The 20,431-nt window shown below is 39.4% G+C and overlaps 1 protein-coding gene across 1 annotated transcript; it reads left to right on the forward strand.

Annotated features, from left to right (window-relative positions):
* The first annotated feature begins 5,657 nt into the window (after positions 1–5,657).
* On the forward strand, positions 5,658–17,698 carry LOC105160108 (uncharacterized). Its single transcript, XM_011077374.1, has 2 exons — positions 5,658–5,716; positions 16,816–17,698. Exons 1-2 carry the CDS (start codon positions 5,658–5,660, stop codon positions 17,696–17,698), a joined length of 942 nt encoding a protein of 313 aa, XP_011075676.1.
* The last annotated feature ends 2,733 nt before the right edge of the window (positions 17,699–20,431 follow it).

The following is a 20,431-nucleotide window of genomic DNA, read 5'->3' on the forward strand; positions in this document are numbered from 1 at the left end:
TTTTTTTGTGATTTATGATTTTTATGGTTGATCTCAGGCTCTATAACTCATCTATTTAACCCCGTAAATGCTCATTTGAAATTCTCCATTTTTTATAGTACACCGATGGTGTGTCTTTTTACGATAGCAGGATTTAAAGAAATTCAAGCTTCAAATCATATTTTTCAAAGAAAACTCCATAGAAAACCCATGATTAGTCCTCTTTGACTTCAAAACAACATGTTAGAGGCATATGCCCAACATCTAAGACTTTCGCAAGTTTGTTAACATGATTTATCATTAACTAAGGGTTTGTTTGGTTCAAATGAGAGAAAAATGAAAGTAAAAAGGGGAAGGGAAAGAAAATAATAATTGTTTTTCTTCAAGTTGTTTGGTATAATTTGAAGTGGACTAAATTTCACATACATCTACTTGTTTGGTACTAGAAAAACAGATTGAGAATAAAACAATATTTTTTGTAAGTTTACTGAATAACCCTTCTCTTTATTTTGTATTAAAAAAAATATGGAAATTAATATTATTCTAATATAATTTTAGTATATAAAAAATTTAAAAACCTAACTAATAAAAATATTATCAAATAAGAACAAGAATATTTTTTATTAATAAAAAGTTTTATGAACCATCGTCCAATAGCAGATCCATGAGTGCATTGGTTATGGGTTTTGTATCGGATCAATTTTGAACCCACCCTGGTCTATTTTTTAAAATTTTTTATTATTTATTTATTCATATCTAACACATTATTAATAGAAAATTATGATGTTATGGGTAAATTTATAAATCATTTTGCATATATCCAACTCTATATGCAAAATACCAAAAGTAAAATAGTAGGATGTGCTATTTGTATTATATAATTTATTTAAGATAAAAAACAGTTATGTTAGATTACGTAACTTTACAATAAAATTTAGTATTACTTATAGAAAACATTACTTGAATGTACTATTTGTATTATATAATACATTTTAGTTAAAACCATGTTAATGAAAATTGGAGATTACTTATCGGTGAAATTAAAAAATTTAGATAAATGTTTTGTTTAAATATTAATTAATATTACTTATTGAAAAAATAAAATATTAATTGAATATATTCATTGTATTATATAATTCATTTTAGATAAAAAATAATCTATGTTAAATTACTAAATTGAAATTGAAATTATTTATTTAAATAATAAAAAATTAAAATGTAGCGAAATGGGATGGGCTTGCGGGACGGGTTTGGCGGGGTTGGGCTTTTAAGGGGATGGGGTGGGTTCGGGGTTTTTCTAGGCGATGCAATGTACGGGTTCGGGGTTTACGAAGAGGGGAAGGTCTGGGTCCGGGCAAACCCGCACCAGACCTGCCCTGTTGCCATCATTACTCAAAAGTGAACTCAAGGGAGCTTCTCTGTAAGTTCAGGTCCAAACGCAGCAGAAAAAATGAATAACTAACTAAAAACCTAACTAACCCCAACCAACTTGAACACCTGTCGAAATTAACAGCTAGACATAAAAAATATCTATGCATGTGAAATGCATTTTCATATATAAAAACTTGTATGGATAGCCCGTCTTCCTCTTTCTTCAGGCTGGATCCTGGAGATGCTAGACTGTAGTTGCACTTTCATGGCCATCACAATTATTTCCAGCATCCTCCCCAAAAGTCGAGCGTCGATCACAAAGTCATAAAGCAAAATAGTTGTTGATGGCCTCTCTGTGGCCGTCTAGGTTGTGTGTAAGGGACAGTAGTAGAATCAGAATGGGAAGAAGGTAGGAGAGATGGTTTAGGTGGGGATAAATTTGTCGGAGGTATGGGGTCAACAGCATTTGCGGTAAGTGGAATCTTTGACAATGCACAGTGTGCATAAGTAGGAATAACATGAGCAGAAGGAAACACATATTCATGGAATTTAACATCGCAAGGCACAAATGTGTGGTAAGATTCGAGATCATACACTTTATAGGCTTTCTGACAAGGGGGTAACCCAGGAAGATACATTTAGAGGCAAATGTATCAAATTTGGATTTATTGAAAACAAAATAAAGACAACTAAATGTTTTAAGGTGTTCATACGAGGTTGGCTTGTTGTATAGAATGTGAAATGGTGTTTTACAATTAAGAAGAGGAGAGTGGAACTTATTTATGAGATAAGTAGTTGAAAGAATGGCATCACCCAAAAATTTCCTAAGAAGTAAAACCTGAAACATAATGGATCTTGCAACCTTTAGAAGATGCCTATACTTATGGTCCACTACTCCATTATCTGATCTCACACACTTTATTATCTTGTCAAATTGTGTCTGAACAAGATGCAAAATTTTTGTAGGATATAGAGTCTCGTGTCTCATTGGAAATGTCCAAGTTGCTCTACTAAAATTATCAATAATAGTAAGAACAAATTGACACCCAGAGATTGTTTGTTACCTATAAGGTCCCCAAATATCGACATGGATAAGATCAAAGATGGAGTTGGAGTAAATGTTGTTGGAATGAAATGCCAATCTATGAAGTTTAGCTAAGGGACAGATATTATAAATGACATTGTAAGAAGTAGAGACCAGGTGTTACAAGCGTGCTTGTCTTCAATGCAGCGGAATGTAATTGTCATATATTTTTCACCTGTGCGGCCCCAAAGGTGACGCCCAACCTTCGTCCGGCCTTCGCACACATCAGAGTATCGCGACAGTTCGTGTGCTCGCTTAGGCTCTCGGCACCCATGTCTTTGCGTCTCGCACACAATCTTGGAACCTGTCGACGCATTTCTCAATGGCAAAGAGCATCCTCACTCCGCCTCGGCATTGTGGCACTACGCTTGCGCCCGCAACGCCCATCACATGCCCAAACTCACTCGGTACATCCTAGGAGTTCGCCTTCGTCGTCGTCCATCACCACAACATATGGCCGCCTTCCATGCCTCGCCCGAGTAGGACAACATCATAAGTCCGAGGCCCAACCGATATGCCGACACTTTGCCGTTCTCCCGCACGGCTATGCCCGACATGCCTTCTTGCCTTTCGGCTTTGGCTTCACAATATGCCCACAGTGCGGCGTCATCCCATGACCGCCTATCCTTAGCCAACGGACCCCCATGGACGGCTAGAACTCGATAGCGCATTCCATAAGTTGAATCACGAGGTCTTTGAATGCTTGCGTCGATCACCCATTCGCACGAGAGGTGTTGCCCCAGATATCCCGCAGCCCGCGGGGCAACCTTGCACATCACACGGAGACTCTCGGCTGTTTCGGCGCCCAACGTCGGCCATCCTGGCCCTATGCTGCCCGTCAGGTTTCCAAGACCTTCGGGGACTCTAGCGCTCCTCTCACGAGCTGCCTAGAGCCGGCTCTTCAAGGCCCCCATCATGCCCATAAGAGATCCTCATTTAGTGCAGACATCTTCTCAAGTACCGCCTTCGTGCACGGAGAGGACCGGCTGTGGCTCACCGTATCATGTCCCCCTTATAATAGGCTTAAGAAAATAATCTTTTGTTCCAAGAGTAGAACACTCAAAGAGCCGAGGAGTGCACTTTTTCAGCATCTCCAAGCCCAAGGTTGCGCTCCATCGTCGCTACGTACTGGCCGATATCCCCTAGTCGCCTGCACGTCGTCCACAGGTAACAACCAACCTGTGAGACCCTCACCCACTCGATATGTTGACGTCCTCGTCAACACATACACAAAGAATTGAGGTGTATGCGGTGCCCAATACTCTCCTAGTATCTCGCGACACCAGACCAACCTTCTGCTCTTTCGAGCGCTCCAGTCGTGAAGTGCCTCTGCTGCACAACACGAGCCATCGTCCACTGCGTGCTAGCTGATATCCCCTAGTCGCCCGCACGTCGTCCACAAGTCACAGCCGACCTGTGAGATCCTCACCCACTTAATCTGTTGACGTCCTCGTCAACACATACACGAAGGATTGAGGTGTATGCAGTGCCCAATACTCTCTCAGTATCTTGCGACACCAGACCGACATCCTGCTCTTTCGAGCGCTCTAATCGTGAAGTGCCTCTGCAGCACAACACGAGATCTCCTCGAGGCGACGCTAAGCTGCTCCTCCACAAAACATAGTGTCTCTGATGCACTCAATCAACACTAAACCTGTACGGAAGTCTGTGCCTCTCACTACACTCTCTTCCTATGGTGTCGGGTAGCTCGCAACAAACAGTGCCTTTATACACCCACTTGATCGCCTCAAGCTGAAAGTCTGTGTACTCGTCTACACTCGCTTCCCTCAACTGTGCTCCAAGTCTTGTCAAGTGCGCCTCTGAAATCCCCAATGTTCCTCAAGACAGTGCCTCAATACACTCGAATTGATCTGGAACGAAGGAAGTGTGGAGTCTGTGTTGTCCCTCAAAATAGTGCCTCGAATACACTTGGAACGGAAGTGTGAAGTCCCGGCAGCGTCACACTTCACACTCTCTCCCCCACTCGATGTGTTGTCGCCCTAGGCAACACGCGGACCCGCCTCTACGGTAGACTACACTCAAACACTTGCAAACACAGCATGGGCCGCCTACCCAACTGTCAGAACCACGCCGCTCATAGACGAACATGAAAAAGGGTTGCCGTTCAACCCACCACGGAATTGGGACCCGCCTATCCCAAATCTGGTTGACGACCAAGCTTTTCTAGCTTAACCGCAAAACATGAGCCCACCTGCCCAACTGTCGGAACCATGCCGCTCGTGGACCGAACATGAAAAAGGGTTGCCGCTCAACCCACCACGGAAATAGGACATGCCTGTCCCAAATCTGGTTGACGACCAAGCTTCTCCTAGCTCAACCGCAAATCATGGGCCCACCTGCCCAACTGCCGGAACCACGCCGCTCGTGGACCGCAAAACACAATCTCGTTGTCTCGTCCCGAGCGCTTGACGGAAACTGCAAGGATAGGATCTCTGAATCCCCATCCGGCAGCAACTCTAAACGCCAGTCTCGCATCGGTACGATTACAAACAGGAATGGGATGTACAAGTCCTGTCTCGACCGCACTAACAAGGTTGGGATCTCCCGCTCCTAATCCTTGCCGACCTGCCTGCCGCACATGGTGCCAATGGAGCCTGCTGCTCCTGGTATCGATGAAGCCTACTGCTCCACTCAAATATCCACACGATAGTCCTCATCGCAAATCTTAGACCAAAGAGCCCATATTATGGTGTCAGAATCCCGTCGAGGAATGTTCACAATCGTGCTCGAACTCGTGCTCCTGATGAGCACCCAACACACACAGCTTAGTGGGCTGCTCCCACTCAAGCGCCGGACAAGTTGTCTTTCACACATAACGGATGCCTATGCTCCTTGGTTTTTGAAGCGTGTCGTCTTCCTCTAAACACACCCTCATCTACCACAATAGTATTTCATCCCAAAACTCTACTCGGCCACACACGGCTCACACTGACAACTGGCCACAAAGGAAAAGGGTCTCAACGTCCACTCCTTGCAAACCTAAGTGTGGCTCGTTTCACGCACCTCATGTGCACTGTGCTTCGGCTCTTGAACATTCAGCGCGTCCTTCTCCTCACGAAGGTTCTTTAGATTGAGAAGATGGCCCTTCATCCACCCCTGTCAGCTCAAGGTGGTATCTCTCCCACCAAAACGGCCACACCGCGTAGACCGCCTCCTGGCTTGCGGCAATCCGCACACATGGTTTTTACCCTCATTCACAAACATGGCTCTCGCAGTTCACCCGACGCATCGGCATGTCCCCCTCTCACTCAGGGAAGCCAAGTGAATTCTGAAGTCCGAATATGAATCTACGGAAAAGAAAATTCTGCACTACGGTTGACAGCTCGCCCACACATCTGCGCTCGCTCCCTCACCTGCCAACCAACAACAATGAAGTTGGACCATAGCCGCTTGCTCTCTATAGCAGCCTAAACGCGCACAAAGGACTCTACCCAACATGATCTTCACAGTAGACGTCCCCCAAAACCAAACGTTGTTAAACGGCCTAATCTTGTCCCAACTAACGATCTCAACTGATACCAACTCGCCTCTACTTCAGGTAGAACGCGTGTGCCCAATCAGATAGGCACAACTTTCAACTGGAAGTTCTCATCCTCCAGGCTCGCAATTCACCTCGTCCCGTGAAGGCAACAAGGCTCTTATACCACTTGTCACAGGCGTGCTCGTCTTCAATGCAACGGAATGTAATTCTCATATATTTTTTGCCTGTGCGGCCCCAAAGGTGATGCCCAACCATCGTCCAGCCTATGCACACATCAGAGTATCGCGACAGTCTGTGTGCTCGCTGAGGCTCTTGACACCCGTGCCTTTGCGTCTCGCACACAATCTTGGAACCTGTCGACGCATTGCTCAATGGCAAGGAGCATCCTTGCTCCGCTTCGACATTGCGGCACTACGATTACACCCGCAACACCTATCTCATGCCCAAACTCACTCGGTATATCCTAGGCGTTCGCCTTCGTCGTCGTCCATCACCACAACAGATGGCCGCCTTGCATGCCTCGCCCGAGTAGGACAGCATCATAAGTCCGAGGCCCAACCAATATGCCGACACCTTGCCATTCTCCCGCACGGCTATGCCGGACATGCCTTCTTGTCTTTCGGCTTTGGCTTCACAATATGCCCACAAGTGCGGCGTCGTCCCATGACTGCCTATCCTTAACCAACGGACCCCCATGGATGGCTAGAACTCGATAGCGCATTCCATGAGTTGATCACGAGGTCTTTTAATTCTTGCCTCGATCACCCATTAACACGAGAGGTGTTGCCCCAGATATCCCGCAGCCCGCGGGGCAACCTTGCACATCACATGGAGCCTCTCGGCAGTCTCGACGCCCAACGTAGGCCATCCTGGCCCTACGCTGCCCGTCAGGTTTTCAAGCCCTTCGGGGACTCTAGCGCTCCTCTCACGAGCTGCCTAGAACCGACTGTTCAAGGCCCCCATCATGCCCCTAAGAGATACTCATTTAGTGCAGACGTCTTCTCATGTACCGCCGTCGTGCACGGGGAGGACCGGCTGTGGCTTACCGTATCATGTCCCCCTTATAATAGGCTTAAGAAAATAATTTTTTGTTCCAAGAGTAGAACACTCAAAGGGCCGAGGAGTGCACTTTTTCAACATCTCCAAGGATAAAGCACTCTACTCCACACATCAAAGCACTCTACTCCGCATATTAGCTTCTACTCGCGCCCAAGGTTGCGCTCCATCATCGCTACGTGCTGGCCGACATCCCCTAGTCGCCTGCACGTCATCCACAGGTAACAACCAACCTGTGAGACCAGTGTAGTAGAAGAAATATGCTTCATTGAGTTCTTGGACAAATGGCCTTGTCCGTTATACCAAACGTCATTATTACATGATATTACCTAAGATAGGCTGGAGTTACAACTAAAATGAACTCATGAAAGTTTATTACGTTTATTTTCATCACAAGTGGTAGTGTCCAACAGTTGCGCATCTAGGAGTTGGTGCCAAGCAGGCCTACTTATCCCACAATTTCATTAATTTGGTATAGTAATTTGTCACCGACATATTTCCTTGCACGATGAATCTGATCTCACATTGTAATTGATAGATTGATAGACCATTGCTCTCTCCATATCGAGCTTCTAATTCCATCCATAAATCCCTTGTTGAACTAACATACATGAATGCCTCAACTATATCTTTTGAAATAGAATTTAGGATCCAAGTTGTCAACATGGAATGAATACAATTCCATTTCTTAAACCCCTCTGAAACTTCAGCAGGTTTGACCAAGCTTCCATATATATAAATTCCAGCTTCATTTTCGCAGCAAGAGCTGCTATCCAGGTAGGATGGTCAGATGAATAAAGCTATAATTGTTAGAATATGTGACCTGAAAGCCAATTAGATTGGCACACTTGTAATCTATTCTGCCAGTAACTCAATTTTATATAACACTATATAGTGAATAAAATGAGTATTGACAATTGACATTTCATTTGTTGTGCTCATTACACATTTGTTTGCATTTCTTTTAAACATCACAACAAAGCCCATAGAGCACTTTAACAGTCGTACAACAGTTGGATTGCGCATTAGATAGCGGTCATGAAACTAACTGTCTAGGGTTGGGTCTGAAATGTTCCAAGTCGAGGACCTCGAGAATGGGCAGTGAGTGTTCTATGAAGACTTGCACTAAGAGTCGTATTGATTTGATGAGTGTCGTGTTTCATCGGCAACAGATGTGGGACGTCTATGCAATCTTAATGGATCGACTGGCTAGGTGTCGAATCGACTGAACTGACTCACGGGGATGGTCATATGGAAGCCTCAGAGCCTTGGTTGGTATGACTCGAATCCCCTGCTTCGATAGTACAGGAGTAGTCCTCAGACTTGAGGAATTACACAGTCTTGTGCATGCGATGATTGTATCTTGGATTTGTGCGAGAGGTGATCGTCCCAAACATGGTCATCATAAGCTTTGTCCAGTACAGTCAAAGCATGTAGCGAGAACGGTGAGTTCGTCCCAAAAAGACGATTCGTCCCCTGTCAAAACGTGATAGAGGTATCTCCGATGCACTTGGAGATGCGTTTACGCTCTATAAAATTGCGGCTATTAATTGATCGAATAGGAAAAAGAGGTTCCTATGTTGAGTAATTTGGCGTAACGCGATCTCAAGTATTAAGCATAGACGCCTAGTCGAGGATGGGAACCGACACCCAATTCCATGCCCTAGACTAAGGCCGCCAGATAGGAGACAGAAGGACCGTACCCGTATGGACTCGAGAGTCTAAAAGTTCATATGGATATTCGCCTAGTCTCTAGTGCCATGGACGGTTGCTAAACGGCTACCCATGGTGATGGGCTTTCTTGATGAAGGGTTGATGGAGAATTACTAATTAAATTAGATTTAATTAATAATAGTGTTTAACACCAGCCATAGTCTAGCTGAAAGGTGAACCTAAAGAGTCAAACACAAATCACTAAGAAGGGACGGCGAATGAATTAGAAATTAATTTCATAAGTAATTGAATTACTTATTAATGAGAGGGGTCCATTGGATGGAGGAGAACAAGAATAAATTAATAAGATTAATTTATATGGGGCTTGCCCTTATTATTTATTAATAAAAACTTATTGGACTCATATATTTAATTTGATTAAATATATGATGGACATAATTAAGTTGGCTTTAATTAAATTAGATATAATTAGAATTATTGGGCCTTGTATTTTATTTAATAAAATCGGCCAATGCAAGCCCATAACTAAGTTGGTGGAAAATCTTAAAAAAGGAAATTATTGACTAACAAATTCACTTTTTGGAAAGTGCTATATTAGTCATCCTTTATTTGAAATATCGGATTTTATTACCTTATGGATGATAGGATGAACCTAGACACACTCTAATACATCCACTCAGCCGCCCCTCTCCAATACACACTTGCTGTTTTTTTTATTCCAATTTCTTTTCTAGCAAATTGAGTTGAGGGATCCCAGCTCTGGTGTGGTATGGACATAACTTTAGAGGTTCTCTACGTTGAAGCATTGCATGAACAAACCAAACGAAAGAGGTTCGAAGTAAATCAAATCAAAGAGGTAACTTTTCATTTATGATTTATGTGCCTCTCATTTTTTTTTCTTTTACCATTAGCCCCATTTAAGTTATTGGTATTGTGATTAACTATATCGAATCCTCGAAAACTCCAAGGGTACACCCCTTGGAATTATGATTTTATTATGTTTGGTTTTTATTTCCAAATTTCCGCATTATCGCTTTCGCTTGCGCATTCTTGGGCTGATCCACTCGCATTTTTTGGTGTTTTCAGTAAGAGTCATATCTACTGTTGTTTGGTTTACAATTGCACTTTGATTCACCGGAGCAGTCTGAGTCTCCACAACATTCCCTTCCATTGCCTCTGAACCTCTAGGCGCCATTGAGGAATATAATCAAACATAGTTTGTACATTGATGAGAGAAGTATGCAGAGACCTTCAAAAGAAGGTTCTGATACCATGTTGAAAACTGCAATTGTAGTGAAAAATTTGTTGAAGCCATGGAATGTTATGAGCAAAAATTCCTGTGTATTGATTGTATTCAATTATTCTCAATAGTGAGCTCAAGGAAGCTCGACTTTAAAAATAGGTCCAAAAACAGCACGGAAAAAGGAATAATCAACTAAAAACCTAACTAACCCCAACTCAAGATGCAGAATAGGCCAGGCAACCTCCGACAACCTATCATTTTTCTTGTTCTCTGTACATGACCCATTTAATGGCATCACGTATAAAATCAACAGCTGGAGCTACAAAGAACCATGATGCACCATAAAAGATTCTCAGAGGATGATCCATCCATCCAACAACTTGTGGACCGGCATTTTGTCACCAAAAGTGACAGATTGTGAGTTTAAATCTCCGTTTTTCGCTCAGGGAGAAGTAATCATCATTAACTCATTCCCCTTTGATCTCTACGCCTTTGTGTACTTTAAAGAAATTGAGGGCACGAAGTTGGCGAGGCAAGGTCTGCAAGGCCACGTTCTTCATGGGAAGCCTTTAATGATTAACTTCGCTAAACCGTTTAGTAATTTATTGATTTTCTTATTTTATTGTTTTCCTACTTTTTCTCTACTTTCCATGTCTAAATGACACATATATTTTTTTAAAATAAATATTTCATATCAAATAAAAATTATTAAGCACTAATATCTTAAAATACGCAGAGAATGTTTACAAGTATTTATGGACCAAGCTGAATGTTTAGTTATCAAGTAATTCTAGATGAAGATCGTGTTACGTTTGGATAATAAGGTCGAATGGTGGCATCATTTTGATTTGAATATTATAGAGGCTCTATTGAATTTTTTGGTCCTATAATTAGAGGTGTTTGGTGTTTTGGACCTTCAAAAAATGAAACTTACTATTTGATCTATTATCTTCATTAATTTTGATACAAATTTCTAAATTTGTCCAAAATTAGCACGTGCAAAATCTGTTTTTATATAATCCATAGTATTGTTGGAGGGCACCATACTCAATTAAATTCAAACAAATCCAAACTACAGTATCCAACGCACCCATGCAACCATCCACACTCGTGTCATCACCATCCTCGGGGCGGTGCATACACAAAATCTCTTTATAAGAAAAAATCTATATTTTTGGTACAATTATTAGCATTAAATTTCATCCTTTATTTATACATTTAGCATTTTTAATCCATCAATTAGTGAAATTTAAAAATTATCAAACAATGCTAATATTGAAGGGAAATTAATTCTATCTTGAAAATTTCTAGGTGAATCTATTGTTTTTATATATATGTATGTATGTATATTGAAATGATAATTATATGATAATATCAATATCTTACTAAATTGATCGCCAATGCATCAGTTAGACAATATATCGATATTCAATTTATATATGAATATAATAAAGAATAATATTTAAATAGATTATAATAAACTCATATAAAGTGAGTGAATTACTCACATATCTGATGGGATCTGAAACCATCACCCTACACTTGTTCATGAAGCCTATAAGTGATAAATTAAGTTTAAAAGTTAGTCAAGAATTGAAATTTTGACATGATTTTGGCTATAATGAGATTTTAGGAGGATTTTTCTGGGACAAATTGCATGAAATCAATCAAACAATAAAGGATTTTAAGCAGTAAATTGCATAAAATTGGTTGAGTCTTGCAATATATAAGAGTTATATTGATACTAGAAAGTGTAATAAAATTATCATAATACAATCATAAAATGAGGACATAAACTTTATCATATCAACAGCACAGAATTAATAAATAATTTTAAAATTTCAAAGTTTGATTTTATAAAATACAATGAAAAGAAAAAAAAAATGAACACAAGGTAACGCAAAAATGAAAGTATTAACTTTAGTGTCCAAAGAAATCTCAAGACAAAATTACTTGACAAATCAATAAATTAAGATTAATAACACACGAGTGTATATAGTAATGAAAAATAAAATGCACGCAACCTACTGTAAATAGAATTGCAAATGAACAAATTATTCTTTATAAAAAAATAGCAAAATACTTCCCTATATTTTTTAAAATGAAGTAATTTATCTTTTCAGACAGGAATGTAAACATTGCTCTATTTAAAAAAAAATTAGGGCCGTAATTTGATTTTCTTCTCATAAGGGATAATTTGACAAATTACAATAGCACCTAAGGTAAACTGCATTAAACCCTTTATTGTAAAGCTAGACTAATATTTCTTAGTGTTTACAGAGAATAAGTCTAATAAATATTATTAAGTAAACAGGACCACTTTAGAACTTTAATTTAATTCAGGGTGAAAGTCATAATATTTTCAAATAATACATAGTATAACTAGGAGGACCAAATGCCATTAAGTTCAGACAAATTCAACAAAATATTAGAGTAACTATTTCTATTCTCTTTCCATTCACATTAGAACCTCCGACTAACCATCATTTATCTTGTTCTCTGTACGATGCAATTATCAGGGGCGCGCTCTACCACTGAGCTAATAGCCCGTCGTGCGAGCCTCCCACTGGGAGCCCGCTATGCCAAAAGCGAGAGAAACCCCATCCCTCTCTTTCCTTTTTTCGCCCCCATGTCCCCACACGGGGGGACATGGGGACGTAACAAAGGGGATCCTATCGACTTGTTCCGACCTAGGATAATAAGCTCATGAGCTTGGTCTTACTTCACCGTCGAGAAATGAAAGAAGACTTCCATCTCCAAGTTTAACTCAAACGTAGCTCCCTTCTTTTTGTTTTGGGTGTGAAGCACCCGTTTAATGGTAACCACATGTAAAATCAGTGGCGCAAGCTACACAGAACCATGATGTGACCGTCACACATTTGCAACGGGAGATTCATCCATTCAACGACTTATGGATCGGCAGTTTGTCACCAAAAGTGACAGTTTCTGAGTTAAAATCTCTGTCTGCAACTCGTGGAGAAGTGATGGGCATTAACTCATTCCCCTTGAGTCAGTACGTCTTTGTGCACTTTAAAGAAATCGAGGGCGCGAAGTTCGCGTGGTAGGATCTGCAAGGCCACGTTGTTCACGATAAGACTCTAATGATTAACTTCGCTAAACTGATTGGTCATTTTTTAATTTTAAGTTTTTTGATTTCTCTATTTTTTTTCTACTTTCCATGTCTGAAAATAAACTTCTTTAAAAGAAATATTGCATATCAAATGAGATTATTAAGCACTAATATCTAAAAACACGCACAGAATGTTTATAAATATTTGTGGAGCAAGTTGGATATTTAGTTATCAAGTAATTCTAGATTAAAATCATGTTAAATTTAGATAATAATTTTGATTAGTGGCTTCATTTTGAATTGAATATTATAAAGTCTATTAAAATTTTTGGTCCTATAATTAAACGTGTTTGGCGTTTTAGACCTTCAAAAAGTTACACTTATCCTAGTAAATTTTTCGATTTGCTAACACGTTGTTTGCTAGAAATTTCTCAATTTGTCAAAAATTAGCACGTGCAAGTCATGTGCTAGCATAAATTTGATAACATATCCATGACTTACATGTGGAGCTAATTTTTAACTTTATGACAAAATGTGTCCTCAAATCATGAAATATGCAAAACTAATGGGCCAAGTTGCAAATTCCATTTCTTAATGGACCCAAATGCCAAACAACTAAAATTACACCAATCTCTTTATAAGGAAGAACCCATCCATCAATTAGTGAAATTTAAAAATTGTCAAACAACGCAAAAATTGATGGAAAATTAATTCATATTTTTGAAAATTTTTGGGATGAATCCATTATATAAATATATGGTAATCACATAATAACATCAATATTTTAATAAATTTATTAGTTTGACAATATATCGATATTCGATTCATATATTAATATAACAAAGAATAATAAAATAAATTATAATAAACACATAAAGTGAGTCAAATACTCACTTGTTTGGTGGGATTCGAACCCATCGCCTATGAGTGATAGGCTAAGACATCGTTAACCAAAAGTTTAGAAGTTAGTCAGGAATTCAAAACATGACATGAGTTTAGCTATAATAAGAGATTTTAGGAGGATTTTTCAACGGCAGGTTGCATAAAATCAATAAAACAATGAAAGATTTTTAAGCAGTAAATCACATAGAATTGATCGGCTCTTGCAATATATAACAAGAAGAGTAATAATAATTGTAAAAAGAGTAATAAAATCATCATAATACAATCATAATGTAAGGATATAAACTTTATCATATCAATAGCATGCAATTAGTAAATAATTTTAAAATTTCAAAGTTTGATTATATAAAATATAATGATAAGGAAAAAAAATTGAACACTAAGTATGCAAAAATGAAAGCATTAGCTTTAGTGTCTAAAAAAATTTCAAGATAAAATTGCTTGAAAAATGAACAATTTAAGATTAAAAACACAAGAAAGTTTGTAATAATGAGAAAAAACTGAAAGCAACCTCCTGTAATTATTATAGAAAAGGAATAAATTATTCCTTGTAAAAAGAAATAGCAAACTACCTCCTTATATTTTTTAAAATAAAATAATTTATCTCTTTAGACACATATGTGAATTGCTTTATTTTTAAAAAATATAGGGAGGTAAATTGATTTTTTTTTCATAGAGAGATAATTTACTCAAGTACAATACCATAGGACGGAAATTGCATTAAACCCTATAATGTAATGCCATACTAATATTTCTTATTGTTTATAGAGGACAAATCTAATAAATATTATTAAGTAATAGAAGGAATTAATAATTTGAATTTAATTCAGGATACAAATTATCATATTTCCAAATATTGCACTATACAACCAAGAGCCACTAAATTTCATTAAATTCAGACAAATCTAACAAAATATTGCAGTAACAACCCCGCTCATACACGTACAAAACCTCAGTTCACCACATCCCCATCGCACACAAATCTCTTTCTATTTGTTTTTTATTCACATGCGAACCTCCGCCGGTCCATTATTTTCTTGTTTCTGTACTTGACCCATTTAATGGCATCACGTGTAAAATCAGAGGCCGAAGCTACACAAAACCACGATCCGACCGTCAATGATTTGCAACTGGAGATTCATCCATCCAACAAGTTGCGATCTACAATTTGTCACCAAAAGTGACAGATTTTGAGTTAAAATCTCTGTTTGCTGCTCATGGAGAAGTGATCAGTGTTAACTCACTCCCCTTACATCATTACGCCTTTATTCACTTTAAAGAAATTGAGGGCACGAAGTTGGCTAGGTAGGGTGTGCAAGACCACGTTCTTCATGGAAAGTCTCTAATGATTAACTTCGCTAAACCTAGTGCATGATTCATTAGTTTTTTTATTTTTTGACTTCTCTATTGTGTAAATACTTTTCTCGAAAGTTTAAATATATATTTGAGCCTGTAATTTTCTACTTTTTATTTTTGAAATGACACATAAACTTCTTTAAAAGGAATAATGCTTATCAAATGAGATTATTAAGCACTAATATTTGAAAACGCACACAGAATGTTTATAAGGAATAAATGTTTAGTTATCAAATAATTCTACATTAAAATTGTATTACTTTCAGATAATAAGTTTGATTAATGGCATCATTTTGAATTACATATTATAAACGCTCTATTGAAACTTTTTGTCCTATAATTAGAGGTAATTGGTATTTTGGACCTTAAAAAAATGAAACTTATAATTTGATGTATTATCTTCGTAAAAGTTTTGCGATTTTATAACACATTTTTTGCTCGAAATTTCTAAATTTGACGAAAATTAGCACGTGCAATTTATGTGCTGATGTAAATTTGAGGATATATTTGTGACTTGCACATGTAGTTTTCAATAATTTTCAAATTTTTGGCAAAATATATCCTCAAATTAATAAAATTTATCCTCAAATTTAACCGCAAAATGTATCCTCAAATCATAAAATTTACAAAATTAATGAATCAAATCGCAAATTATAAATCTTACAAATATGCCAAATATCTATAATTACATGACTAAATTACAATATTGCTTATTGTAAAGCGTATCATTGTAATAGTGTATCACGTCCATTTTCGACTTTCAATATTGAATCTGTTGCTTTTTAGGACTTCATTTATCTTGGATTGTATGAAAATAAATTTCTTGACATAGTTATTGTTAGAATTGGTAACTGGATAATTAATTAGATTGGTGTTTTCGTAATTTATTTAGTAATTTTGTTTGAATTTAATATTGAATTAAATTAATATAGTTAGAATTCATTTGAAATGTGTTTATTGTTTATATTATTATGCTTTATTGCTTTAAAATTGCAACAAAATCCACAAACCAATCGTACAATCTATATAGTTGGGTTGCGTATTGATTGACAGTTATGAAACCAACTTTTGAGAGTTGGGTCTAAAATGTTTCAAATTGAGGATCCATTAGGTTTGTGTTGCATTTCATTGACGACAAATGTAGGATGTTTATGCAAGTTTAATGGATAGTTGACAACGGTTATCAATTCAACCGAACTGGCTCACAAGGTGTCATCCTTTGAGGCTTGGTTGGTACATATGACTTGCATCCCTCGGCCTCGAAAGTATTGGATTTAGTCCTTGGACTTGAAGAACCATAACAATCACATGCATATAATGGTTTGTATCTTGGGCTTGATAAAAGACGATTGTGTCTTTAATTTGGTTATTATATGTCTTGAGAAGTGTAGTCAGAATTTAATTAATTGAATTAATTAAATTTGGGCTTAGCAGCTTGGATTGTTAACTAGGGCTTTAGTATTATTGACTTTCCTTTTCTAGTTTTATTGCTTGTCTTGTTGCCTAGTACTAACTTGAAGTCGCCAAGGCACACCAGATATACCCCCTCTAAGAAAATTTTCTAACAAGTATTGCAGATTTCATCGTGAAAGGGGACACAATACGGAGGAATTCTTTCAGCTAAAGGATGAGATAGAAAGGTTGGTGAGACAGGGGTATTTCCGAGATCAGGTCCCTGCCAATTGCAAGATCAACAAAGCTGAAATAAGGAGGAGCAGGTCGAGGAGCCGGGATCGAAATCATGGCCCTTCCAGAACGAATAAGGCCCCCGCTAGCCGAAGCAATGCACCAACGAAGGGGGTGACATATACAATTGTTGGAGGGTCCAGCGCAGGAGATTCACAGAGAACGAGAAAGAGATGTGCCCGAACATTGGGGTCGAGCAGAGAAAGGGAGTTTGTATTGAAAGTAGAAGAAGAAGAAGCCATCTCCTTCGACAGTTCAGATAGACCAGCGGATAGTGGAGACATGAACGATCCGATGGGCATCAAGCTCGACATAGTGAATTTTACTGTTCATAAAGTACTGGTTGATAGCGGGAGCTCTGCAGATATCATTTTCAAGAGCATGGACGATAAGATGGGTCTAGAGAATGCCCATTTGGAACCTGTGAAGACTCCTCTGGTCAGTTTTGGAGGGAGTGAGGTAGCTTCGCTGGGAATGATCGAGTTGTCGGTGTCCATGGGTGAAGAGCCGAAACGAAAAACCCTGATGGTAAAATTTTTTGTAGTGGATACCCCATTTGCTTATAATGTTATTCTGGGCGGACTAGGTCTGAATTTATTTCGAGCAGTCATCTCGACATATCACATGAAAATAAAATTCCTCACGGAGAATGGAATAGGAGAGGTGGCCTGCGACCAGAAGGAAGCTCGAAAAATGTTACAACTTGTCGTTGAAAGGAGAATCCATTCAGAAGAAAAGAAAGATTGGGGAATACACCGAGCCGCGGCCATATGAAGCTGAACACATGAAACCCAGTTGTGAGTGTAAGGCCGTACAACTCGTTGAAAGCGAACAGGGGAGAACTACGAGAATTGGGGCAAACATGGGAGAAAAGGAAACAGCCATGATTGAATTCTTGTGAAGGAACGTAGACATGTTCACGTGGAGCTCCTCAGACTTTACAGGCGTCAACCCTGAAGTGATCGTGCACAGGTTGAATGTCGGTGCCACAGCACGACCGGTCCAGCAAAGGAAGAGGTCATTTGGGGCAGAAAAGAACAAAATTATAGAGTAGGAGGTCGCCAAGCTATTCGAAGCCGGGTACGAATCTGAAGTTCAATATACTGATTGGCTCTCTAATGTGGTGCTTGTCCCTAAGTCCTCAGGGAAGTGGCGGATGTGTGTGGACTTCACAAACTTGAATAAAGCCTGCCCGAAAGATCCTTATCCCTTACCCTGGATTGATGTCATGGTAGATTCTACAGCGAGGTTCAAAATGTTTAGGTTATCATCAAATTTTTATGGCCAAGGACGACCGGGAGAAGACATCTTTTGTCACCAATAATGGAATTTATTGTTATAACGTAATGCCATTCGGTTTGAAGAACGCAGGTGCGACCTATCAGTGATTGGTGAATAAGATGTTCCACGAGCTCATCGGCAGGACCATGGAAGTATATGTCAATGACATGTTGGTCAAGAGCAAGATGTCGCAAGATCACCTCGAACATCTCGAACAGGCATTCAACATCATGAGGACGTATAGAATGAAGTTGAACCTGGACAAATGTACATTTGGGGTAGCAGGAGGCAAGTTCTTGGGATACATGGTCAGTGAACGAGGAATTGAATCTAATCCCGAGAAGATTGAAGCCATCATGAGCCTGAGATCGCCGACCACAATCAAGGAAGTACAGAAGTTGACGGGTAAGATCGCTTCACTGAACCGATTTATTTCTAGATCCGCTAATAAGAGCTTACCTTTCTTTAAAATCTTGAGAAAGACAAAAAATTTCGAGTGGAATGAAGAGTGCGAAAAAGCTCTACAAGATCTCAAAATTATTTGACAAGGCCTCCACTGCTCGCAAATCCTAAGGAAGGGGAAACGTTGTTTCTGTACTTAGCTATGTCCGAGAGCGCTGTTAGCTCAGTGCTAGCGCAGGAAGAAGAAGGGAGTCAAAGCCTTATTTATTATGTCAGCAAGATATTACAACGAGCGGAATTGAGATATTCAGAGATGGAAAAGCTGGCACTCACGCTGGTTATCACACCCCGCAAGCTACGACCATATTTCCAATCGCACAAAATTGTGGTGCTGACCAATCACCCTTTGAAACATGTGATGTCTCGGCCGGAAGCTTCAGGAAGGTAAATCAAATGGGCGGTCAAGGGGTCTTGGGTCAAAGAGTTACCGGGAGTCCTGTGGGCATATCGAACAACATCCGAACAGCAACAGGTGAGACCCCGTTCTGCTTGGTTTATGTTACTGAAGCAATAATCCCTGTAGAGATCACAATGTATGACCCCGAATCAAACAACACAGTGAATGAAGCTTTGACCACACAGTGATAGAAGATAAAAGGGATACCGCGTACGCAAAAATTCTGCATCACAAGGGGTTGATGATGAAAAACCATGATTGCAAAATCCAACCAAGGCTACTGCAAGTGGGTGACTTGGTACTCAAGAAAGTGGAGGCTTTAAAGCACGTGGGTAAGCTCGATCCTTCTTGGGAAGGCCCGTGCAAAGTCATAGAAATTAGAAAACAGGGTACGTACAAATTGCAGGATATGCAAGGGCAGAACTTACCACGACCGTGGAATATCCAGAATCTGAAAAAGTTTTATGCATGACTGAGGAGATCGCATATCCGGAGCATGTGAAAGGCCGTCAACTGCTCGAAGATCCATATTTAAGATGCCTGTAAAAGGCCATGAACTGCTCGAAGAACTATGTTTAAGGTGTCTGCGAAAGGCCATCAACTGCTCGAAGAACCATGTTTAAGGTGCCTGCGAAAGGCCATCAACTGCTCGAAGAACCATGTTTAAGGTGTCTGCGAAAGCTATCAACTGCTCGAAGAATAATTGTTAAGGTGCCTGCAAAAGGCCATCAACTGCTCGAAAAATCATATCTAAGGTACCTGCGATAGGCCATCAACTGCTCGAAGAATCATATCTAAGGTGCCTGTGAAAGGCCATCAACTCGCTCATGTCTAGGTGCCTGCAAAAGGCCAAAAAACTACAGAGGTTAGGAAGGTCGCGTTTCTTGTGCTAGCAAAAGGTCATTAATTCTTATTTTGGTGCCTGAAAAAGGCCGGTCAATTTGTACAAACTCTAATTCCACTTTAGGAGCCTGAAAAAGGCCAAGTTCTCCTATACATTATGTCAATTCGAAAATTATGCGTATTTTTTATGATTACTGTCTTTTATTTGGACTTCTCGAGCGAAACCCCAAACGCCAACTGAAAAAGAGGCGTCCAATAATGTCCGATCTAAAAAAGATGCACTCCCCAAATGCAAACTAAATAAGAGGCGTCCAACAAGGTGCGATCTGAGAAAGAGGCACTCCCAAACGCCAACTGAAAAAGAGGCATCCAACAAAGTGCAATCTGAAAAAGACGCACCCCAAACGCCAACTGAAAAAGAGGCATCGAATAAAGTGCGATCTGTAAAAAGATGCACCCTTAAAGTATCGATGATAAAAAGTTAAGTATGCAGCACAGATATTGACAAGAATGAAGAAGATAAT

Source organism: Sesamum indicum, linkage group LG4 (genome assembly GCF_026168435.1).
Source record: "Sesamum indicum cultivar Baizhima isolate 11 linkage group LG4, ASM2616843v1, whole genome shotgun sequence".
Lineage (NCBI taxonomy): Eukaryota > Viridiplantae > Streptophyta > Magnoliopsida > Lamiales > Pedaliaceae > Sesamum > Sesamum indicum.

Coding starts and splice junctions, on each gene's coding strand:
- LOC105160108 (XM_011077374.1), top strand. CDS start 5,658: ATGGCTCTCGCAGTTCACCCGACGCATCGGCATGTCCCCCTCTCACTC. Junction 5,717..16,815: donor CTCTCACTCAGGGAAGCCAA/GTGAATTCTGAA, acceptor CAAGTATTGCAG/ATTTCATCGTGAAAGGGGAC.